Source organism: Phasianus colchicus, chromosome 2 (genome assembly GCF_987193195.1).
Source record: "Phasianus colchicus chromosome 2, bPhaCol1.hap1.1, whole genome shotgun sequence".
Taxonomy (NCBI): Eukaryota; Metazoa; Chordata; class Aves; order Galliformes; family Phasianidae; genus Phasianus; species Phasianus colchicus.
Genome location: NC_143437.1, coordinates 88,071,854 through 88,096,587, shown reverse-complemented (window position 1 = coordinate 88,096,587; position 24,734 = coordinate 88,071,854). Strand labels below are relative to the sequence as shown.

At 42.8% G+C, this 24,734-nt stretch overlaps 1 protein-coding gene across 1 annotated transcript; it reads right to left on the bottom strand.

Moving 5' to 3' along the window:
- Nucleotides 1-4,779: 4,779 nt before the first annotated feature.
- On the bottom strand, nt 4,780-16,994 carry GCM1 (GCM transcription factor 1). The gene is made up of 6 exons (XM_031611093.2): nt 16,947-16,994; nt 12,662-12,852; nt 11,086-11,338; nt 9,638-9,750; nt 8,586-8,714; nt 4,780-6,211 (listed from the first exon to the last, which is right to left on the bottom strand). Exons 2-6 carry the CDS (start codon nt 12,809-12,811, stop codon nt 5,687-5,689), a joined length of 1,170 nt encoding a protein of 389 aa, XP_031466953.2. The 5' UTR covers nt 12,812-12,852; nt 16,947-16,994; the 3' UTR covers nt 4,780-5,686.
- Between the last annotated feature and the right edge of the window lie 7,740 nt (nt 16,995-24,734).

Here is a 24,734-nt window from a genome sequence, read left to right as displayed (position 1 = left end):
ATCAGTAATTGACAGAGTCTAGACAGATGGTGATCTGGAAAGTAAAGTCTGGGGAAAATAAACGTGCAGATATTAAAGTCAGCTGCACTACCCAATGGCAATAAAGTGGAAAGAGCTTAAGTGGGGAGGGGGGGTGACAACTTTTGTAGCAGCCGCCAAAGCAGTTGCCAGCAGTTCCATGTGGAACCTGCTCCCTCTCTAAGGACTGTGTTTTTTTAAAAATTTCATGTTAAAAAAACAAGGTCTGTAGAACCTGAAAAACTACAGCAAAAAGCAACCTACGATAAGGTGAATATCTGTCTGAGTATCTGCAAAGCCCTGAATCAAGTTTTTCTTCTTTCCTTTCCAGGGACTCTCATTTAGAAAGGCGTTCGTGAGACCCAAATTGTATTGTGGATCACAGCATGTTTTTACCATCCCTCACTAGAGCAAAGCAATCACAATGGGATGCACTGCTGATTGGTGTGTGATTTCTGAGCTGTGCCATAGCAGTAATTCTGATTACTTTTTTTTTTTTTTTTTTTCCCCCCCAGAAGCCTTTGTGTTACAGATACGTTCAGGGTGGTGCCCAAGCCACCCACTTTGCAGATGGAGGTGATCTTGGCCTTCAGGAAGATGTGTGTGAGCTCAGCTTTCTCTTGTTATGCTCCAGAGCTTTCCAGAAGCCCAGGCCTGGAAGCAGGCTTGACCCTTTTAATAGGCAAGATCCAGGCATAAAATAACTTTTGTCTTGGAATCTGAAGGAGAGTTAAGCTGTGGTTATGCAGCTGCTGCTGATTGTGTGCAGAACAGTGAGTTTGGTGGTGGTAGTTTCAAATTCCTACAGCTCTGTTCCTACTATGAGCAAAGAACCTGCATTGTTAGGATGAAGTAAATCAGGACTTTCTGCATCACAACTTTGGCTTAAAAATTACATTCATTTCCTTGATAGAGTTTCTCAGAAAAACTAGCTCTACTTGACTCTCGCTTCTAATGCCACTTTGCCATTTGCAGTGCTGGGATGGTAGTGTTTCTGGAAAACAACCTGAGCAAGGAAAAAAGACCGTGTTACATAGTTTATCTGGACAGTGACAACATCTTGTAGTAGCAGCATTATCTGAGCTGCATTCACTCTTCAGTGAACTGGTAAGACATATGCTTGGATTCCCAGCCCTGTAAATGCAGATTGATATTTAGCCATCTCCCTGTTAGTCTGACAGTTCCCATTAATAACTCCTGAACTTGCTGACCAACTTCAAAATAAATTTGACCCGTTATACAGTTCTCATGCAAATGCTCACAGATGGCATTCAAACGTATCTGTTTAGAAAAACTTGAAGCTTATTGCTGCTGAATGAGGTTTTTTTCTTACTTGACTAGGTCATCAGAGAGATGAACAAATTAGAAACACTGAAGTGGTCCCTTGGCACCCGAGAGGAACTTTGTTGGGAAAGCATTAGTTTTACAGGAAAGAACTATAAGATGGAAATAAAACCAGAACATGCTTCAGTTGGCCTGGGGGGAAAACCTCTGCCTCCTGAGGCCCTGCTCTGCTGAAGGCAATGGCCGAGTGCCGGGTGTCCTCCTTGACATCACACTCTTCCTGTCACTGCTGTGACTTGTGCAGAGGAAATCTACTAGTTTGGCAAACAGCTTTTCAAGACACCAGTATTTACAGTATCCACAGAATTTTGTTTAGGTGCAGCTGTGTGTATGGCAGCTGTGCCTCACTGCTTTCAGTACATGTGTGTGGCCTAAGCATTCAGCATCTCCCGTGGAAGTACCAAGGAGATGGAAACTCACTAGCCTCATGGTTCTGGCCTTTGCCTGACAGTTTCTATCAAGCACGGAGAGCAGCAAGCAAAAAGGACATTGCTTGTACTGTAGTTTGTATTATTTATGACTGTCTTTAGAAGAGCAAATAGTGCAATGCTTGATGACAGAAGACTTAAGTCACTGATGGTACGGTTGCTGAATGATGTGAAGAGCTGCAGTTCAGATCTTGGCATAACTGATTTTGGGAAATGAAGAACACTCTAACCAGAGACAAGCCCTCCTAGACAGTTTTGGCTCTTTGTTTACTGACTCAAAACAGAAGGAATGAACTCGGTGTGAAAATCTGGTCAAAGGCCTTCCTGGCTTGCCCCGTTTTCTGAAGGGCCTGTCTGTGCCTCAGGAACTGCTTGCCATCCAGGAGGTCATCCTGTAGCTCATAGAACTCAAGAACCCAATGAGGAGACAGCAACTGCCTGACTTAGAAGAGCTACATTGGATATTAAATGTTCCTGAAATCACAGAACAGCTGAAGTTGGAAGGGATCTCTTGACATCCCTAGTCCAACTTCTACTTAAGGGACACACAGAACAGTAGGCCCAGGAACTTGTCCATGTGGCCTTTGAATATCACCTTTTTGGCCATGTGGACGCATTGATATCTCATGTTCAACTCGATGGTCACCAGGATGCATGGGAGCATCCTACCAGGACTCACTGACTTGTCATCCTGCACTGACGGCAATGCTTCCTTGCATCTGAAGGTGAGCAATGTTGAAATTTACTCTGTGGAAGACAAAACCCCCTGGAGCCCAGGGACTATAGTAGCTCTGGGAGAAGGAGGCACTGTGTTGAATCAGGACGTTGCACAAGAGCCAGCTTCAAACTGTTTAGGGTGTTTGGATGTGCAGCATTAATATCCCACTCATGCTCTGCTTTGATTGCTGATTGCTTCTATTTATAATCGGATATCATCAGAGTTCCTTCACTTCTTCCTCTCAAATAGACTGCACCACCTTCTCATCCTCCTCCACCTTTCCTGCCCCCCTGCTGAGTCCCACCATGGAGCCACTTCTATATTTTGTTTGCAGTAAAGTAAAAGATTATGTGGTTTCATTCTAACTCCTTGGTCATAACTATCTAAAAAGCCTCAAATGATGACATCAAGGAAAAGCAGAGCAAAATTTCCATGAATACCAGATGCACGGGATAGTACACCTCACAGAGGCCAAGAAGAAAGAAAATTATTGATAAAATTACTTGGATTGTATCCCCCAGAACTTACTCCGCACTTGTTTAAAATCAGAAAGAAAGCTTTTAGGAGTGTATTTTAGATAGCAGCCCATTATCTTGGACATAGTATAGCTTCAGTCTGACAATAGAAAAACACTAGCAATATTATATTTTTGTGAGACATAACTTGGCTGTGTGTATGATTCTGAGTAACTTTTCTATAGTGTCTCTGATGAGCCATTATGGATCAAAGTGTCTGCTTAGAAGCAAGCACTGGGACTACTTCCAAAGAATATTGAAGGCAGGGCTTCCAGAGCTGGGTCCTTGGGAAAGCAGTGAGTGTAGTTCATCCATGCCATGCAGTGATATTCACAAAGCCAGTACAACTGTCTCAGTGTTCCTGATATTTTCTTCAAATTGCAGGGTAAAATGTACCCAGTACTGTCTTTCACCTCTGATTTCTGTCAGTGCTCACAGCTGGGCACAGTACCTTACAAATGCTGAAGAGAGGATTACAGGAGAGAGATACAGACGTTTCTTTTCATGCATTCTAAATATGTTGTGAAAAGTTCTTGCAAAGGCCACACCTGGGACGTGTGTCTTCATATTCTGAGCCAAATGGTTATAAATGTGGCACCATACTGATCCAACATGTGATTGTACCAAAAAGGAGGGAGCTGCTGCCAGCACAGAAATCAGTGCAACAGCTTGGGAAGGTCAAACTGACCTTGACAGCATGCAAGTCTGGAAGGCCTTTCTGTGCTTACTTGACCTGAGGAAAATCAATTGGTCATCCTGTGTCTCATTTCCCTCCTTTTTGAAATGCACTTTATCCCTGAGCCTAAAACACATTTAACTTGGAAAATCAGTGGGATACAGCAGTAGGGCCAGCTGTCTCCCCAAAGTGGGGTATGGTCCCAAAGCCTGAGTGCATGGGAGCATGAGCAGGAGCTGCATGATGTAAGGAATGTGGGGGAAAGGCGAGACATATGTCAGGCAGAGTCGATGCTGGTGTGGCCGGTTGGGCAGCCACAGAGGAATGTCAGCTATGGGACATGCAGCCCCAAGGGATCTGTCTGCCCTTCCTGCATCTCACCTCTCGGAGCACCTGTGCTGATGGCTCTCATTGATTTCCCTTTTGCTATCTTGGAGGTGAAGGATGTTCATACCCTTGACACTTCTTCTTTGAGACACTGATCCAAAGGATCAGAATTGGGAATTGGCATGGGATTGGCATAGTTTGGTGAACTGACCGTCATGTATGACAGGCTGTCCTCTTGTGATCCACATTTAGATTTTTTTCCACATAAAAAATTCACTACACAGCCTTTGTTTCACAAACATGTTGAAGCATTCTATAAATATAATTTGTTCCAGTCTTGTAAATGTCTTTAAATTCCACCCTTCACAATGAGAGCAGTTTTCCTATAACCGATATATTCCCAAGTGATAAACAAAAAAGGATGGAATCTAAAAAGCTGAAAACAAGCAGGAGGAAAAAAAAAAAAGACAAATCATAGAATGGTTTGTGTTGGAAGGGACCTTTAAGATAGTTCTGACCCCCCACCTTAGGCACAGACACCTCCTTCCCACTAGACCAGGTTGATCAAAGCCCCATCTAGCCTGGCCTTGAATGCTTCCAGGGAGGGGGCATTCATGACCTCTCTGGACAACCCGTTCCAGTGCCTCACCATCCTCACAGTAAAGAATTTCTTCCTAACATCTAGTCTAAATCTACTCTCTTCCAGTATAAAGCCATTTCCCCTCATCCTGTGACTACATGTACTTATATAAAGCCTCTACCCAACTTTCCTGTAGAAGTCCTTCAGGTACTGGAAGGCTGCTGTAAGTTCCCATGAGAAGACCAAATCTGTTTTGATGGACACCCGATATGCCATGGTCTGAAGTACTGTAAAGTTTTTATTGCCACTGGTTTTGTAATACTGTCCTCCCAGACTCATCTCAATAAAAAGTTCATTTTGCCTGGGCATGGCTTGCTCCACAGGCAGGGCTGGTCAGGACTGCCAGCACTGTGTCTGACTTCAGGGGCTGGCAGCACGTGAAGCCATGGAAGCTGGGGGAACCAGCCACAGCCATGGCTCTAGACTTGGCATCCCTCAGCTCTTCCTTGCAGAGATGGCAGTGGGAGCAGGTACTGGGGCTTTCTGCTGCACAGTATTGGATGGTGGCCCCTGAGACATGGTCCAGAGAGTAAAGACATTGGGGAAATCAGATTGAATTACACTAGAAAAGGTAAAGAAGCCTTTGCCAAAAATCTCAAAGCTGGTCACTAAATTCAGGCAAGAAAATTCATTTTTGGCACCCTACTTTTTAAAACAAATTAGGGAACTGATATCTCCTGCTGAAATATAGATTACAGAAGTGGTTGAAACACAGGGTGATGTGCAGGAAAGGATGCTGAAGGATTTGTTACCAATGGAAATTGGCTGGAAAAAACAGTGAGGCACCTTCAGTACAGAAATGTGTGAAACTAGGTCAGGCAGTACGGTTATAGGGCTGGTGCCATGACATTCTGCCAGGCTGCCTGGTAGCAACTAGGGTAGTTCGTAAGAAGAGATGATGAGTGAGGAAAAAGAAAAAAGTAGAGATAGCTCTGCAGACATAAAAGCCCGTCTTTGCATCTAAAAGAAAAGATGCTGCCCATTGGTGGAGGTGCATATAGAGAGAAAACGTTAACCCAGTCACCGTAATGGGTACAGGTTACAGAACAAGTTGTTGCAGTAGCTGGGGTTCACGCAGCGCCTTCCTTCTTCCACGTCACCATAGCTTCCCTTGAAGAGCGCTGGGAGCTGCTGCTGGTGCTGGTGTGAGCCCTGCAGGCCGGGCCCATGCTGAGGCAGAGGGTATGACGGAGGAGGGAGGCTGTAGGTTGGAGGAGCTTTTCCCTCGCAGGATTCCTCCCCCAGAGGGCCAACACTGGGCCTGAGGGGATTGTGGCCTCCCTTTGTAACCGGCAACACATCAGAGATGTGCAGGGGGCTGCTCCAGGCCTGTGTGCACAAGCCACCATGCGCAGGGTGCACCTGGTCTTCCATGTGCTCCATGGCTGCCGTCGGATATGGTGGCTGTTCCACGCAGCAGCCTGCTGTGTGCTGCAGGGAGCTTGTGCTTAAACATCCCCCAGAACTGGGAGGTAGCATACACTGGTCCGGCTCGGAAAGGAACAAAGGCAAAGCCTTCTGGGTGGGCACCTCACCTGTCACAGACTTGGGAAAGCAAGGTGGAGATTATTGCAACACAGTCCAGACTAGCAACTTGAACCAAAAAGCAGTGAGTGCATACAAAAAAGGCATTAAATTAATGCAGGGAATAAAGCAGGCACAGCAGCAGGACCTCCTTTTAGAGCAGAGCCATGGGCTTTGGGGACAAATCTAGCAGGGGCTCTGAACTCATGGTTCATGCAATATTCAACCATGGGCTTGGCTCACTGGTTTTCAGCTAAATTCTGTTTTAAACAAAAAGAATCACTAGATCTCACATTCACAGGATATACTGTAGGAGCACCTGAAAATGGATGCATTGAAATACATTTGATTCCACAGAATTTAAGTTATTTCTATGGAGCTTGGAAAATATACAAAATATTATTTTTTAAATGGTTGTTTTGAACTGTTCTTAACTGACTATTTTTATTACCTTTAAATTTTTTTTTTTTTGGCCATAAACTCCTCTCACTGGAGAAGGGAGCAGCACAGTGGAATTATTCTTCTGAGTCATTTTTTTCCCTGGATATTTTGCAACTTCTTTAAATGCCTTAATTATTGGATTATAATTGTACAGTATTTAATTCCTGTCAGAATACTCATTCTGTGCTATCATTTCTGATTAGTACTTACAGATCTCTGCTCCTTATAATACTGCCTTTGTGTCCATTTAATTATAGTGATTTTCTGACTTGTTAACTGCCAGAGTAGAAAAGCTCCTTTCAACTGCTCTCCCCTTACCATGAGAAGAAATTCCAGTGACCTAATTTAGGACCAGCACATCTTCAGCTAAAAATCAGGTGACGCCATAGAGAAAGCATCTTACATATCACTTGCTCTATTTTGGGCCCATATATTTTCTGTGTCTTTCCCTCCTCATTTCTTGTCAAAACATTAGAGGCAAATATTCTATGGAGACTTCTCTCAGCTTCAGCAATACCAACTGCATGTGAGAAATTGTTGTATTACAAGTGGTCATAGCAAACAAGAATGTCATGAGTTATTCTCAAGTCCCACTCTGACTTCATGAAGTCAGGCCAGCCGACAAGTAGGCCATTAATTATTTAGACAGTTCAGTATTTATTAAATAATTAGATACTGAAGACATTGATGATCTGTTCCCACTCCTACAAAAATTTGAACTCAAAACAACAGAACGATGTTGTAGAAAGAGATGGACAAAGACTAGCACACTTTAGAGTCCTCAGATATAAAATTAAAAAAGCCACAAAGCTCAATAACATTTCCTAGATGAAGAATTTCCTAAGTATCTTCTTCATCTCTCATGTGCTTCCTCAAAAGGACAGAATTAAACCAATATTATGAGAATCATTGTTTCAGTCTTTGTTAAATACTAATGTGGAAGTTTATTTTCTTGTGTTCCCACTCACCTGTGTCAAGAGGTCATTGTCAGCCTGTTGTGTTTTCCAACTGTCCCATCCCAAGTTAGTGTGTCATCATGAGAATCACACCTAAGTTCTGTTTGTTAGTGTCCTTCTGCATATTACTAGTAGAAATAGCTGCAGCTTTTAAATTCATATTCCATTTAAATGGGTTTAACTTCTGCTGACTTGTAAACTACTTTGTGAGCTCTGGATTCCCCTCCTCCCTCATGTATTTTAAGGATTCCTTCTGCATTCGGTCCAGTTATCTTTTTTATCTGTTGATGAAGGGGTATGAGCACTGTCCTTAACGCGGGGCTGGGGAGGATATGCCAACTCCAGCAATTCAAAAGTCAAAATGCATTTAAAGATGAGTGTATACAGCTGGGTGTAACACAACATTTGCAGGGAAAGTCATTAAATGAAGCCTTACTGCTCTACCTTCTGACTCCATCAGGCACACAGGGGTCTACAGGACCTCTGTAGCTTGTCTTTCACAAGAGCTTCCACTCCCAGCTGCTTGGGCAGAGATATTCTTTGATGTCAATACAGAATTGACCAAATACCTAACTACTTTATTCCCAGATTTGTTTATAAGTTATTTCATTTCTGGAGCTGCACTTATACTTGTAGGAAAATTTTCTAAAGGCAACATGTGCATTTTTAAAGAAGGAAAAAGTTACGTACTTACCACTAAATAAAATGAGGCCAAGAACTATTTGCAAGCATGAGTTATATGGACAAAAACCGTGCCAAGAATGATGTGAATAGTGACGTGATAGCCCTCCAGCCCTGCCTCAAGCCCAAGGAGGCTCTGACTGGGGAATGCCAGCAATGGACTCAAGACAGCCCTGCTCCTTCTGTACCTGACAATGGGGGAATGAAATGTGGAGACATAAAACCCACTCCCACTCAAAGACAAGGTTCCTCAAAGGAAGTGTCTTGCACCATGCATCCCTTGCCCTGCAATTTAATTTGTTGATAATAAAAGTTACCTTGATCTCCTGGAGCCTTATTGGTGTTGAAGAAGGTGGAGAAAAAGCCGTGTGCGCTTTCTGAATGGATCTCCTTGCTTCTGCTTCTAGTTTTGTTTCTGGACGTGGATGGTCATGAGCCCCTTTGGACTTGAGAAAGGAGTTGCGATATTTAGAAACAGTCTTGTTATTAATCTTAATGGAGTAGGATTTTTTTTGCACAGGCCAAAAACATACACATGGCCTGTTTTAATGCTTTGTATTTAATAAGACTTATTTAATTTGAGCTCAAGTAACAAGCAGATGAATGCTTCACTGATGAAGTGTGATAGGGCAGAAATTCCCTTAAATCATGAAGCAGTACACCACACTGACATGCAGAAGAGACTCCCCACACTGGAGACCCAATTAAAGCCACAAGGTCAGCTGGCTACATTGTCCCTGCAGCTGTTATCATTCTTCTTAGATGTGTTTAGCAGGACATTAATTTCTCTTAATTCTCACAGAGAATTATGCATGAAATGAAAGAGAACTATAAAGACTAAGAAGACAAGAAGGCAATGCAATGTGTATGGTATTAAACTAGGTCTATGTCTTCCAAAAAGTAGTTGCAATTATTTAAATATTGGATGCATTGTTTTCTAGGTATAGGTTGAGTATAATGCAGAGATGGTGTTTTCCATACATAAGTTCCCGGCAAGGCTGATATAAAGTGGCATTTCTGATTCTTTGATAATTATTTGTTTCGTATGTATGAGGAAAAATACTTCAAAATCAACAGGTTCTTGTGGGAGCCTGAACAAAAAAAGTGCCGTGAAACTATAGAAGCATAGAGTAATTTAGATTGGGAAGGAGCACTGGGGGTCTCGCTCATCCTCCTGCTCCAGCAGGGATTTCCTCACTTAGATTAGGTTGCTTGGGAACTTGCACACTCATGAAAATTTTTGACCTTACAACTGCATTGTTGACATATTCCATGATGCTTATTTGCTGGAACAAGAAAATCTCCTTAATTAATACATTTAAAAAAAAAAATCTTTAACGTGCATAATGTAAGGTAATTTTATACCAACCTGAAAAAATATGAACTGGCCTTCATGCCTCCAGAAGTTGGTGACTGGGTAACCCCCATGGCCTCGGCAGGAAAGAAGCCGCAGGGGTCCGTTGCAGTTTGGACAGCATTTCCCTGGAGAAAAAACAGGGGGAGGTATTTCCTCTGTAATGTCAGACAGGTAAATCCCACCTGGTACGATGGTTCACTTAGGAGTGGACTGCCACTTCTAATTTGGGGCTTAGAAACTGCACTGAGAATAAATACACACACAAAAAAATTTCAAACATAAACATAAACAAACAAATAGTTACATTTATTCTGTTTCATTATTAAATATAACTAGAAAGACTATTTCCATGTTTAGTATGTTCAACTAAGAGCTTTCACCTTCAAAGGTCTTAATGTTCTTCTTTCAGTTCTTGAAAGTGCCTGAAATGTCTGTCAGGTATGGTTCTTGTTGGATTTTTGTATGGGACGTCTTTCTGACCTCAGTGAGTGCTTGAGTAAAACCTTTCTTTAGCTAAAATGTTCATTGGTTTCAAAAAACAGTAGCTCTATTGAGGAATACAAAAGAGCTTGAAATACCTAAATGAAGGATGTGTGTCCAGCTCATTTTCTCTGTTTGTACCATCTTGTCTCTGGCAACGTGGCCATGAGGCCTATCATAGAATCATAGAATCGTAGGTTGGAAACAATCTACAAGATCATCTAGTCCAGCTGTCCTCCCATCACCATTGCTACTACAAGCACTAACCCATATCTCGCAGCTCCTCATCCAAACACCTCTTGAGCACTGCCAGGGACAGCGACTCCACCACCTCCCTGGGCAGCCATTCCAGTGCCTGACCACTCTCTGAGAGAAAAAGTTCTTTCTTATGTCCAACCTAAACCTCCTTTGGTACAACCTGTGGCCATTTCCTCGGGTCCTGTTCGTTGCCTGGGAGAAGAGGCCAAACCCCTCCTCACCACAGCTCCCTTCAGGAAATTGTAGAGAGCAATGAGGTCTCCCCTGAGCCTCCTCTTCTCCAGACTAAACAATCCCAGCTCCCTCAGCCTCTCTTCATAAGACTTGTGCTCTATTTGCCAGCCATTGTAGTTAATGAGCACTGTCTTTCCCGCAAGACTTCCCCAAGTTACTCTTGGGCCCATGAAATAATGAAACCAACACTCAGGTCAGCAGGGCCTGAGAAGGCTGCATCAATCTCAAACCATCTTCCACCAGAAAAAAATAATACAATCATAGAATATCACAAGTTGGAAGGAACCCCTAAAGATTATCGAGTCCAAAAGGAAACAAGCAAACAAACAACGCCTTCTAATATTAAGAAATGTAAAGTGCAGTATTCTAAGAGTTGCATTTGAATACAGGAATGGCTGGGTAACCCAAAGAGCATCCTCCATTTTGATTTGGCTTATGTGGTTTCACTTATTAGCTGCCACGTAACGAGCAGCCATGCCCATACTCACGCTGTTGTTTTTGCCTAGCTTTGTCGCATATGGCTGGCCTCAGGTAGATCTTCCTGCCATCCAAGGTAGAGCAGTCATTGCCACAGACCACCACCCCAAGGCAGGACTTCTTTAAAATACGAGAGTTGTGGTTGTTGGTGTTTCTCATTGCCCAGCTACTGTGATGCTTCTGAGCATTTTTATCCTCTGAGCTGTAAATACGTTTTACGTAGGAATCTGGCCATTCCTGAAACCAATCTGTCTGTCTTACGTCCTGAAAAGAGACAAAAAAGAGACAAAAACGTTAGACTAGAGGAAGGCTCATGTAAGAGCCCAGCATGGCCTTCTGCTGGGTTTCTCCAAGTCTGGGTCACCTCAGCACAGCAGCAGCAGTGTTGGTTGGCAGCTCTCTCTGCCAGAGATCATGGCACAGGGAAGGCAGTAAAAATGAGGCTCCTTGCAAGCCCCAGAGTGCCAGGAAGGGCAGGCCAGGAGGCTTGGCCTGTGGGTTCTGCCTAGTGCAGAATTGCTCCAGGAGATTAAGATAGGGTATCTGATATAAGACAACACATGCTGTTCTGCTTTGCCCTTCAGGTCATGAAAGCAGCATAATTCTGAGTCATCTGACTTGATTTAGCTCAGCTCACTGGAAAAAGGGCAAATACTGAACCAAAGTGAGGCTATTTGCACATCTGCAGGTGTTTCATTCTGGATATTTGGACTAAAAGTGCCATGAAGTCTTCCACAGTGATTTTTTGAAGTCCAAAACCAAAGGTCAGGTTTTATTTTCAACACTGGTGAATGAGCAGAAAAAGCAAGCAAACAAACAAACAAAAAACCCAGAGACAATTCTGTAAGGAACAATAAAAGAAGAAAACATCTCAGTGGAAAATAAAATAAGACAAATAACTAATTACACAACTCCTTTATTGCTACAGTCAACATAGTAAAATGTAGTAAGCTGTAAAACATGAAGCATATTCTCTGATGGTTTTTGAGGGAAAAGGTTGATCATAACAAAGGTATAAGAACTAAACAGGACTTTACTTAAAATTGCTGTTCCCAGCCACTGAGAGCCATTATAGCAGTAAGAATATGAACTGTGAAGATAAAAACTGCTGAGCACCCTCATTGGAAGGCATAGAGAAAGCTATGGGGAAATCCTCCAGGCTGAATGCAGGTGAAGGTGACCCTGGGGGAGGAGGTGGCCTGGGACATGGAGGCTTTGGGCGAGCAGCAGTGACACAGCAGGGAAGAGACTGGGATCAGGTAAGAGGGCTGGGTTGGAAGGTGAGGGACAGAGCTGGATGGCAAAGGAACCTGGAAGGAGGAATCTGGCACATGCATACAAAGGTAAGAGACAGGAAGATGGCTTTGAGGTGTGGGGTGTCATGGGTTTCCAGTGGAGTACACGGGTATGATTTTTAGGTAAGGGGACCAGAAAAGGACGGAAAGACCATTTTACTGTATATTCTCTAGACCTTCAAGCAAAACACTGCCTATAGCTCAGGATGACAAAGAGCATAAATACAGTGAGGCACAGATGAAAGTAGAGAACGATCAGAATTGGGTAAATTTCTAAGATGCAGACACATACCTGGGGAAGTTTGATGTCATTGATATCCCAACTTGTCATTTCTCCATTTCGGGACGCAGAGTCCTCCTGCTTCATAGCAACATTGTCTGCAGCCTTCAGCATTTTTGAGATCCTTCCTGAACTTTGCAAGAAAGTCTCTACCGGCTGCATTTGAAGTTGTCAGCACTCTCAAGCAGTTTACAACCAGGAAGCTGTTTCCCAAAGCAAAATGATAGAGAGGCTGCTCATTAAAGATAAGAATCAGTGTTCTTCTGCCAGAAAAACTTGTTCCATTAAAAGTTTTGCAAGCCAGCAGTGTAGTAGAAAGTATAGCTTAGAGATAGACCATGATGTCTATTCACAGAGGCATGGTGAATAGCAAGCAAATCACGCTTTTATCTGTATTATTTTACTAGATTTTCTCTCCCACCCAATCATGTAACTCTGTTGACAGACTCCTTGTACACGAAATCCCACTCATGTATTTTCAGAGCCAAACTAATCACAGGGCTCTTTGAGTTACTGCTCATTATTAGATGTTTCACATACAACATGCGGCGAGGCTGAGAAGCAAGAGTGTACTGCTGCATCACTCCAAATGAGATGGCTCTCAACCATTTCAGAAACTGTTGGCACCTGAGAACTTACCAACTGCATGAGGGAAGTGTGGAGAGGGGGGCTGGGCTATGTGCATATTTGGAACCATTGCGTGCAGGGCTTTGAGCTGAGGCTGATTCTGAGAGGGCACCAAAGGTTCAAATGAGATGTTAGACAGTAGGAGAGGGGGGTATTGCAGCCTCAGAATACAAAAAGCCGTGGGAAACATCAGGTCCTCAGCTATTTCTATATTGCATTACAACAGAGGTAGAATTGGTAGTCAGGACAAACAAAATATGAACTGCATTGGAAAACCAGGATGAGTGTACTAAATAAATAACTCTCAACTACTGTGTGCTCTAAAACATGAAATGAATTGTTACCTAATCCAAAATGGCAGTCCCATCGCTTTTAAAATAACTTTTCAAAATGAGATGTCTTAGAAATTGACTTCTAATTTTGACCTTATTAGAGAGAACAGAATATTTTTTTTTATTTTATACTGATAAAGATAAAAACATAATTAAATATTACCTTAAAGTTTAATGAAAGACAATGATAGCTTCATGATATTAAGCAAAAATCCCAAATTTATGAGTCATGCATGTTGAGCTACTGCTAGCAAAGGCTGAAAGAGTAGCAAAAAATGTGAGTAATAATTACAGTATGATGCAACATACAGCATTTTTCATTACTGTTTATGTAGCTTAAATTATAACTGAAATGTCTCAGCTTGATAAAATATGAGTTCTGAACTGGTCTTCCTTGGTTTTTCTCCTTCCCTTCCCCCTTCATGTTTAGAAGGGTAATATATACAGTACTTATTTCACAGAGGCCTAAATTAACTCGTGGAAGTGACTGAGAGATCCATATAGGCAGTTCTATTAGTGCAATGCATCAAACAGAAAGCAGCCCAGGCTGTTACACTGCAGAAAGCTTGAACGGGAGGATTATACATAGCACTGTGACACTGCCAGTTGTAGAACAGCATTACTTTTTTTGCTTACAATACCGTGCGGAAAGATCAGTCCTTTCCAGAAAGAGAAAGGGCTCAGGGCACAGAAGATCCACAAAAGCTGGACTTGTTCACTCTAGAGAAGACAAGCAGTGACCCTATAAATTCTGAAATTCAGAAGGGTGCAGAGGAAGCAGGGGGTGCTTCTTGTTGCAACTACCCAAAAACCTGGTGGGCACAGAATAAAAATGGATAGCTTCAAAAGAGAAGCAAGGAAGTGTTTGTCATTCACTGTATAATTAATATCAGTTGATCTGGTGATGGCTATTTCCTCTTTGTTTCCCATGTTACTTTGGATCCTTGTGTTATAAGTACTGCTGGTATTGCTGCAGTACGTCATGAAGATCGAACAGATAAGACTGAAAAAAGATAGGAAAGAAATAATATGCAAAGAAAGATCTGTTCTTTATTACTTCTGTGTAACATCTGAAATACGTTAGCATACATTTAGAAAGATATATCCCATTTTTTACAGCTTTCGACTGCTCTTCACTAGCAAGTATTTTGCTTTTTTGTATTCTACTTAGAAGCACTTGGTGTTGGCCGCTGTTGGGAGCAGATTTATGTATTTGTAAAAGAGATTACGTGTACTACCAAGAGTCATAGTACCCAACAGCTTAAATTAATTTTAATTCAATGTAATCTGCAAGTTCTCCTTTGAAAGGGTAGTCTTTCAAACCACAACCACAGATGAATCATGAGTTCTTCAGCTATCATCTGTGACAACAGATTTGGTCTGGAGCTGTGAGCAGCTTTCTGCAGCCTCGCAAAGCAGTGCCCAGCAAGCAGCCACCTCCACATGGGCTGCTGCTGCCTGTTTTTTGGTGCCAAGTGCTGATGGAAGGTGAGAGCTGGAGTGCTTGGATGGAGGCTGCTGCAGGGCTGTCACCAGGTCTGGCTTCTTGCTTGTGCTATTCTGCTACCGCATAGAGAAGTGTTTCTGTCACTGTCACCATCAGAGATACCAGCCAGATGATCCCTACCAACCCAAGCCATCCCACGTACCTTGCAGCCAATGCAGATGTTGGCCTTCGTTGCTCTCTTGTCCTTCCTTGGTCCTTCTTTCATTACTGCTGAGTGCAGTGCAAGGAGCTGACAGCACAGTACTAAGATGCTACAGATACTCCTTGCGGAATAGTTCTTTAAATTGACAGGAAGATTTGTTTTCTTTGACTTTTTTTTTTCCTCCAGTGACATTCAGCAGACTTTAAAATACCAAATTTATCCACAGATTCATCATTCTCATTTGATCAACTGTGGCAGTGAGATGGAGCAATTTGATCAAATTCCCAGACATGAAGCATAAACTTTCTAGAGGTAGACATGTCATTAGTAGTGAGAAAACAGTTGAGGTCCATGCAAAATGTGCTGGGGATGCTTCTTATTTTGTGGAGACAGGTATTTTGTCCCAGGTAGCCCCAGTACGTTACCAAGTTGCTGCCATTTGAGATGCTTACACTGCATTCACTGCTCAAGATTGCCAAGAGACAAGTGAAGGCTTCTCCACTTAATAGCTTACAACTATCACAGTTTTTCCTTCATGTCAAGAGAAGGATGTTTCAGCCTGTTGCAGTGTTCTCATTTTTCATTTTCCATGTACTTTCCTGGCTCCCTCCAGTAGGTGTGTGCTGTTGTAGGCATTACCTACCAGAGGTCCTGCCATGTGAGCTTCATGCCCACACAATTGTGTCACATAGCATAAATACCTTTGCCAGGCATTTTGGTTTGCCCTCTTGAGGAAATCAATATTAATCCACTTGTGGGATAGCTCCCAAATGGCATTCTCAGCTCTTGACCCAGGATGGATATGAATTACTACTTAAAGAATGTTATTAATAATATAAGAAGAATATTTGGAGACTGAGATCTTTTTAGGGATCTCTTTGGGGTGCTTGAGTCTAGATGTTTCACTGTATGTTCTGATAATTCTTTATTAAAACTTTGAGCTCTAACGCTTTGACAGTGAAGGTCAGCTTTCTTATTAGCTTTATTAATCACCTTAATTTGTTTCTCTTACCACATTAGACAGTCTGAAAAGCAGGTGATGTGTCTGGACATCTGATTTACTTCACAAGGGAAAGCTATTTCACATATTTCCATGTTATTTGTGCATCTAACTGCATTAATAGTAGGATACCTTCATGAAGTCAGTCTGAATCTTTTATTGTTTTGCTTGTGTGGCTTGATAGCATTATAAACTAGTTCTCCTATTTTTCCTTAGGATCACAAATTCCCTCTACTCTTACTGAAATAAGTGGTTTCAGTGAACTACCCAAAGTTTTAGTTGAAATGCTTTCCAGAGGTCTTATACTCGTACGTTGTAATAGTGAAAAGACAATAACATTTTAATCTAGTGAAAAAGTGGATTTATTGCATGGACATTGTGATTACTTTGCTAATCTTCTCAGTCTAGTGCCTTTGTATGTATCACATCTTGATTTTATATTCAGTTTCTCATCTTGTGTTTGTATCTGTATCTGGTGCAAATGCATTTAATTCCTTACTTCTTCACAGCACAAGTTTTACTTACGGGCAAATCACCTTATGGATTGATGCAAATCAATTGCAATGCTATAGTGCAATAGAAAGTACAGCAATAAGATGTAATGTAGGATGGCAAAGTCCTAGGCTACAGCAAAAGAGGACAAACCCAAATACAACAGACACAGAAATGAAAGAAGAAAAACGGCTTACCTCTGGAAGGTCTCAGATAAGTAGGGATCTCCAGCAAGATACCCTTCCTTCCATTGCCAACCCTAAAATGAGGTCTGGGAAGAGGTGGATCCCGGCTCCACCCCTTCTGGTCACTCAGCAGCATTGCATGCACCTGAGCTCCCCTGGATTGGCCCTGCCTTCCCACCAGGTGCTCAATCACTGCTTCAGGCTGTGACTCAGCATTTCTGCTACACATGTCTATGTACTTCACAAGAGAAATTTGGTATGTCATGATAATTATCATCTTCTTTGTAGGAGCTGACTCATTTCTAATATCATCTCTGACAGCTTTTTCTTTTCTTTTCCAGAGTCAGATGGAGTATTATCCCTGATGAATCCAGTCTCATCTACAGATAATTCCAAAATAAATTCCTGTCAGTTATTCACACCCAAGCTTCAGATCAGCCACTGTTGCTGATATGATCGTCTGCTCAGTGATCCAATATGCATGCACCATTCCAGTTTTACAGACTACATCTTGTTTTGTATTCATGTTTTTGTGCAGAAATTCTAAAGCTTTGACAAATTTGCTTTGTTGTGTATTCAAAAATGAGTGGAACTTTTCCACAGCCTGAGCAACTGGAGGAACACATTGTGGGAGAAATAGTTTCCTTCTAGCTGTTTGCTTCGCTACAGGGCTTAGCTCATGTTGCCCCTGAGAAAGCGAAGCTTCTCTTCCAGTTGAGCTCATTTCGATATGTAAGAGATTGGTGGGAATTAGAATACTGATAAGAGATCAGGTCTTTTTCAGCTTTGGAAATGCCAGATTATGCTTGGCTATCTATTTGACCCCTGTTCCTATCCCTGTAGCTCTTAGGAGAGAGGCTTCTCAGCTGTGAGTGCAGGTTCAGCAATACAGTGTAGCCTTTGGAGAAGCTTTCTCTTTCATCCCTTGAAATCCCTCAGCTCCCTCCATGTGCCTCAGTGGCTTCATCTCATCCAACTAAAGCAGTTCCAGTATATTTTATTCAAGTGTTTTCCCCTTGGCCTTCGCAGCAACCCCAGCAAAGCTCAGTGAAGGCAGGAAGACTAATATTCCTGGATACTTGATATGCTCTTTAGTTCTGACCTCCCTATTTAGACTCAACTAACTCAGTTCCATTTGCAGAATAAAGATTATGCTGTGAGGCCTTCAAGCAACCTGAATAAATTTCATTGAAATCTGAGTATATCTCTAGAAAACAACATAGTTGGTTGGGTATTGGAAGTTGTACAGGGTGCTCTGCCGATGTTGGTTGGCTGTGCTGGAAGTAGTGGTATCTTGCACCACATCATGACAAGGAGAGCGTCCCTCTGCCTTTCCACCCAATTCGATGGATGTCTGACCAATCTTGCTACAGAAGTCCATCCACACAAGCAGCACAGTATTGCAGGCTGGTCTGAATCTGCTTGGAACAGATCATTATCCTGTGTTTGAGACTAAATACAGCACAGTTTCCAGCATATCTAATAGCAGAGTGCAGCAATTTACTGTAATCTGATGACATGTTCCAGTGATGGCCTACGTATTTGCTGTCATGCTGCTGTACAAACTGCAGTGGGAGTTTGATAAGAATCACTGGCTTTTCTTACACCTTGTTCTCAGCACAGAAGGGAAAGCCTGTTTCTCATTTTCTCTGTTTTTCACTTATCCATTTGTCCTTCATAAAGAGAAGTTGCAAGTGTTTTTTTCTGCACAGGCTATTGGTGAATTGAAGCCCCTGGATTAAAGCCACCGCAGCCTTTAATAACTGTAGTATGTGAGGGCAGTGCTGTGCAGTCTTTGTCCCACAGATTTGGGGAACCTGCTGGTGATACTGGAATGGAAAAACAGAGACCTAGAAAAAAAGTATGCATAACTCATGCTTTGTTTTGCCAAATCTTGCCTTGCCTTTAACAAAGAATTCGATGCTTGCAATTCCTGATGGATTCCTATTGCAGACGGCCTCCTATTGCCCTAGATGCTGTGCACATTTTGGCCTTCTCCTTTTGTGCCTCCCACAGCACAGGCAATATGTAAAGAGAGTCAAGAAACATATTTCATGGATAAGCATTCTTCAGTGAAAATGTGACCTGTTGTTTCTAGTAAAGTGATGTCCATTATTTCTAATACCAGAAATTCAGGTCCTGGTATGAAAGGCAGTGCAAAGCTGAGATGGATGGCAATATAGCAAGGAAGAAAGGGCTTGATGCAAAAACTATACATACATATGGATGGATGGATGGTCTGGGGTGTCCACAAGTGAGGTCTAGTTCTGACAAAATGCTTAGTGATGATGGGCATTTCGTTCTCTTTTCTTTCTTTAGAATCTCAAGCTGTTAAAAAATGTAGAGTTGAGGCCAATTTAAACAAAATGGACACCTACATGTCTGGAGACTGGATGAGATGCACCCAAGGACTGAGGGAGCTGGCTGACATTGCTGCAAGGCTGTCTCTGAAAGGCTGTGGTGGCTGCAGGAGAGTCCCGATGACTGGAAGAGGCAGACATCAATCCTGCAGCTGTGCTGGGACAACCCCAGACATCTATGTGAGATAAACCTCAGCTCTCCCCCCAGAATGCTTCTCATTTTCCTATTAACTATTGAGATGGGACCATCTACAGTCTTCTTGCTACTGACAGTGTAACTGTCTGATGAATCTTTATTCTTCTGAAGCCTTTCTTCACCAGGTTTGTGATTCCTCTGAAGGCCCGTGCTTCAGCTCAGCCAGCCTTCTAACTAACTGAAATGGAAGACTCATGCAGGGAGCCCCACGGGCCATGTTTGGCCAGGCTCTGTGGTTGTATTTACATCTCCCAAGCTGAAGGAAGCAAAGTACCAGTCCTGCCATTCAGCTCACACCAGAGACCAGAGGTCAAAATTACTTTTCTGCTGCTTTCTTCTAGATTTCTTTTTGACCCTTTTTTCCTTCCTAGCTAGTTTCTTCTTTGGGGATGGCTTTAATTTTGTGGCAAAAAAGCCTTTTTCTCTTCTACTAATAGAATGAAAAATTGCTTTAACACTCCCTTCCCCAAGGAACTTACAGTCTGCTGAACAGAGGACGTTGCAAAGTGAGAAAGTCAGGATGTTCCCATCTATTTGTGCAGTATGTGCGTGACTCCAGTTCACCTTGACAAAGGAGGCAAATTGATCTCTGTATGAGAAATTACATCTCCAGAAGTGATGTCCTAGTGCATCTAACTGGCAGCAGGTTTCATACCTTTAGAGATTGACACATGCTCCTGCTATCTCCCCCAAGCAGCTGAGCCCTGTGTCCCTCTGTAAGGACTGGCTGTGTGTTGGCCATCTGGCTGTACAAGTGATGGCTTCTACTCTTAGCTGCTCTTTACCCACTTCATTTTGCTGATCTCAGGTTAAATGCAGAACATGTTAAATGTCTTAATTTTAAATAGGTATGAGCAAGAAATACTCCTGTAAATTCCAGAGATTACGTACTCTAATCCTACTACTACTGTGCCCATTTGGAGCACAGGATGTTCTAGCATGCATTGTGCCTTTAGCAGAAAAAACCACAGAGAAAAGTCTCTAAAAGTTTCTGTACAGAAAAATAGAGAACCGCAACATCAAGAAATGGAGCAGCATACTGACAGAATGAGCTGCTCCTGCAGCTATCCCCCAGAGACACGTGGACAGCACAGGTTGCGGTTGCCCATCAGACAGTGAACAAGCAGTCATCACAGAGGGGCAGACTGCTGATGTCAAGAGACAGCTGAGTTCACTGCAGCTTTATTTTCTGAGCCATGAAACTCAGTTACGTGTGTGTAAAGGATTTGTGCAAATGGACTATTTGACCGTAGACATAGCAACTGCTACAACATTTTTTAGTCATTTAAGTGAAAAAAGCAGAAACACAGAAGTATTTGGAATCCAAAGTTTAGGTGGTTACTCATTCGCTGGAAGCGTTTCCTTTCATTTGCACTCATTGAAATATTCAGAAGGAAAAATAAGGTGAATCAGTCATCTCATTCAAAACAAACACCTCCTTAAGTAAAGTAATGAAGTTGCTTTATTTGATAGCTGGGGAAAAACACATACAGCTAAGATCATACCTACCATGCCATGCTGGGCAACACAGAGAAAAAGACAAGACAAGAAGAGAAACACATCATTCCAGGATGCACAATGGTCACTCACACATTGGGCTGCTTCATTTCCTGCTGCTGTTTTTGGCAATGCATGTAGTGAAGTCATAATCTAAATTGACTCCCAACCTCCTCTGGAGCCTTTCCTTGCTAAGCATGCCAAGTGAGTACCACTGGGTAAAGTGGCAGGACAGGCAACTTCTGGGCTTAGTTTTCTTGCTTCCCTTTCTTCTTTGATACTGGTTCCTCATTTCTATGCATACTGGAGGTCTGCATAGACCACAGGCGGGAGAAGACGTGACTGGATTTTCAGGATCTTGAGAAATCACCACAAAGATGGTATGGAAGGACCCCAGAGACTCTGTGTGTTCCATTTGCACTTGCAGAGCTTCACATCCAGGAGTCATCATTGGAATGGAGCTCTGCAAGGAGCACACTCCTGTTTGAATCGGATGGGAGCTGGAGTCAGATTTGAGAGGGAAGTTTACAAAGCGGTCCTGTTTTCCCAAGCAGCATCCTTGCTCCAAGTATTTCTGCCTTCCGTTTGTGTGATGTGTCTTCATATTTAGGACAACATGACATTTAAAAAATGATCCAGAATCCTAAAAGCTAGGAGTATCAGGCTTTGAAAATCAATTAACCTGCTGCTTAGTGGAATTGCTTCCTGCTGCCCCAAGCTAATGCAGTTTTTGCCCCAAGGGCCAATAATTTTGCCTTAGGGAGGATGTTTTTTCCTAGGGGAAAGTGCTCCATGCTGACCCTAACCAAATAAGAGATGGACCCCTATGTTATGAAAGTTTTCTAAAATTACAGCAAAAAGTAAATATTGTGCAGCTAAGGTGTGCTTCGTACTCTTCAGTGGCAGCTGAGTACCAACCCTAAAATTATTTGAAAACCTCAAGGAGTTGTCAAATATTTCAGAGAGCTGAGCAGAGTTGTGCAGCTGAGATCAGTAACAAGCTACAGAGGAGATGTGCTCAGTGCATTTTCCCATCTATTACATTGCTCTGTCCTGCAGCAGACTCCAGAGAGAGCCTCTGGCTGCCTCTTACGGTCACTGAGTCATTTCACTGCAATAGATGATCTCGCTAGCTGGAAATGCTGGAAAGGCTCTCCCTGCACTGATACAGCTGTGAGTCACGTTAATCCCTGTTTTCACGGGTGAGGATGCACCACACCCAGCCTGCCCACCACACTCTGTTGGCTTGGTCTTCCGTTGTATCCCGTTACTTTCTGTAGAGCTTTGAACCGATACATATGTGTATTTTTCAGTCCGTGGGTGGAAAAAGAAGAGACCAAAAGAAAACAAAGCAAAATCCTTCCAGCCGTGGTTCATATTCCCTGCTCGCGGCAATCATTGGCTTTGCCTCTTGTAGGCAATTACCAGAACCAGCTAGCAATGCTCTGGCAGGTCCCTGGCAGAGTCGGAGGACGAGGTGTCCCGGAGCAGGAACAAAGCTGTCTTCTGCACAGTGTAAAGCTTGGAGGCAGCAACTCTGGCAGCCAGGACACAGAAAGGCTCTCTGGTTTGAGCACAGCTGACACACATGGTTTGGTACACTGTGTAATCAGTAACAGAAGAAAAGTCCCAGACGCCAAGACTCCACCACAAAGCAGAACTGCGATCTGACCAACCGCATGGAGGAAGCAGCCCAACACATCTTTGATAACTGCCCTCATTTCCCTTAGATGGAGACAGCAGGCAATTCCTCTTGTGAAACAAATCCTTAAAGCCTTGTCTGCAAGCCTCCAGTGACACTTCTCTCCTTGCCCTCAAGTCCGCAAGACATTCCTCCTCCAACCCTGATTGTTAGTTCATTTCTATTGCTTGTGTTTCTTTAAAGCTCAGCTCCCTGCAGGACAGAGATGCAAGTAAACAACACTCCGTTATTAACTAGGTAATTTGTTTGCTGTAATTACAAACTGGGCTATTAACATTTCTATGCATTATGGCACAGGTGAGCTTTGATCTGTTTCTTAGGAGACTAAGTGGTTTCTGATGGGGAAGTTTGCCCTTATTTGTAGGAAGCAGAAATAAAGAAGGAAGGAGCTCATAAAAGGAATAAACAGAGCAAGTACAGCCTGACTTTCTGCTAAAATGTTAAGATAGCTGAATAGGGATAGGACAAATAGCAAAGGACAGTAAGTGTAAATGTCTCTGACAAGAAGTATTAACAACTGTGGAACATTCAATCTAAATGTTCCTCAAAATCTCAAAATGAAGATGGAACTGTTTGTCCAATAAGCTGAGCTTCATTTAGTCAGTTAGTTGCTTTTTAAAAAGACAGAACAAAATCATGTTAATTTAGCAATGACTGAGCAATAAATGTAGCAGTTTGAGTGGTGGAGCCAGATATGAAGAAAAGACATGAAGAAATTTCAGAAAAATTTGCAAACAGGTGAATACAAAGCAGGGGAGATGACCATCATGTGTTCCTGCTTGCATCTTTCCTAAGCTCCAGAGCAAAGATGAAAGCTTTGCTGCACCCAGTGGAAAAATTCCAGTGTGGAAACCCCTGAAAGTGAGGAATACTTGCTTTGGCTGGTAAAAATCCACCTAAGTTCCAGATAGTTTGAAAATTGTAATGTAGCCCTCATGGGCTCTAGTCAGATGAAGCGTTCAGGAAAAGAATGTCTAGCTCGAGAAGAGGAATGCCTAGCAGGACAGCCTAGGAGGTATTAAGAACAGAGGAAACAGAAGCAGAAACAGTTTGGTGCCAGCATTTGCACTTCATTGCAAACACAAAGCTAGTTGGAAGGACAAGATTGTGCTATTTATCCTATTATTGCACAGCTGTTTTTAAAAAGTTCGGGTTTCAAACTGTTTGCTTTCAGGTGACATTTACTTCCATCACTTAGAGTTCACATATGCAAAGCTCATATGCTACTGACTTGCCTCTGGCTTTCAACTGCAGCAACTCCTTTGCAGACACACTCAGCTTGGGCAAAGCCCTGAGCACTTCCTTCCACTTGCCTAGAGGAGAGAAACTACTTCAGTTGTTTCTCCCTCAACAAGGTCCCTTCTCATTCTCTACACTGTCACAATGAGAATAACTTAGGTTGGAGGAGCCCTCTGGAGACCACCCCCACTCAAAGCAAGGCTAACGAACTCCGACATTGCAGCAGGCTGCCCACAGCCTGGCTGACTGAGCTATGAAAGTTCCAAGGATGGACATCAGATGGCCTCTCTGGGCATCCTGTGACACTCCTCAACCACTCATTGTGATGAATGTATCTGAATTTCCCTTGCTGCAATCTGCACCTTTGTCCTTTCCTTTTCCCCCTTGTGTTCTTACTGTGCCCCTTCAAGCTTCTGTCCTTCTGAGGACAGCAGCGAGGCATTTCCCTGATGCACCTTCCTGGCAACCTTGGTGCTCCTCGTGGTAGGCCAAGGACCTGGAAGCACAGACACTTTGCCAATAGGCACTCTCACAATGTCAGGACATTGAAAGACTTCAACAGTGTTAAGCACAGACAAATCATGACAGAATATCCTGAGTTGCCCAAAGGTCGAGAGGAGGCAGTGGGAATGGCTGCCCCCAGCTCTTGTTAGGGATCTTGTTACTCTTGTTACTCTCCATCAGAATTTAAGCATGGGATGCTGCCTTCAATTCTTACACTGCTAAAGTAGGATTTGATCTGGGATCTTCAATTTCAAAGGACAAAAGAGTCAAGACCTCTAAGTTAGCATCTTGCAGATCTCTTC

What these genes read in the sequence shown, in the direction of transcription:
- GCM1 (XM_031611093.2), bottom strand. Translation starts at nt 12,811, where the DNA reads ATGCAGCCGGTAGAGACTTTCTTGCAAAGTTCAGGAAGGATCTCAAAA. An exon ending in ATGACATCAAACTTCCCCAG is followed by an intron (nt 11,339 to 12,661) that starts GTATGTGTCTGC and finishes GTCTCTTTTCAG; the next exon opens with GACGTAAGACAGACAGATTG. An exon ending in AGCTAGGCAAAAACAACAGC is followed by an intron (nt 9,751 to 11,085) that starts GTGAGTATGGGC and finishes TTTTTTCTCCAG; the next exon opens with GGAAATGCTGTCCAAACTGC.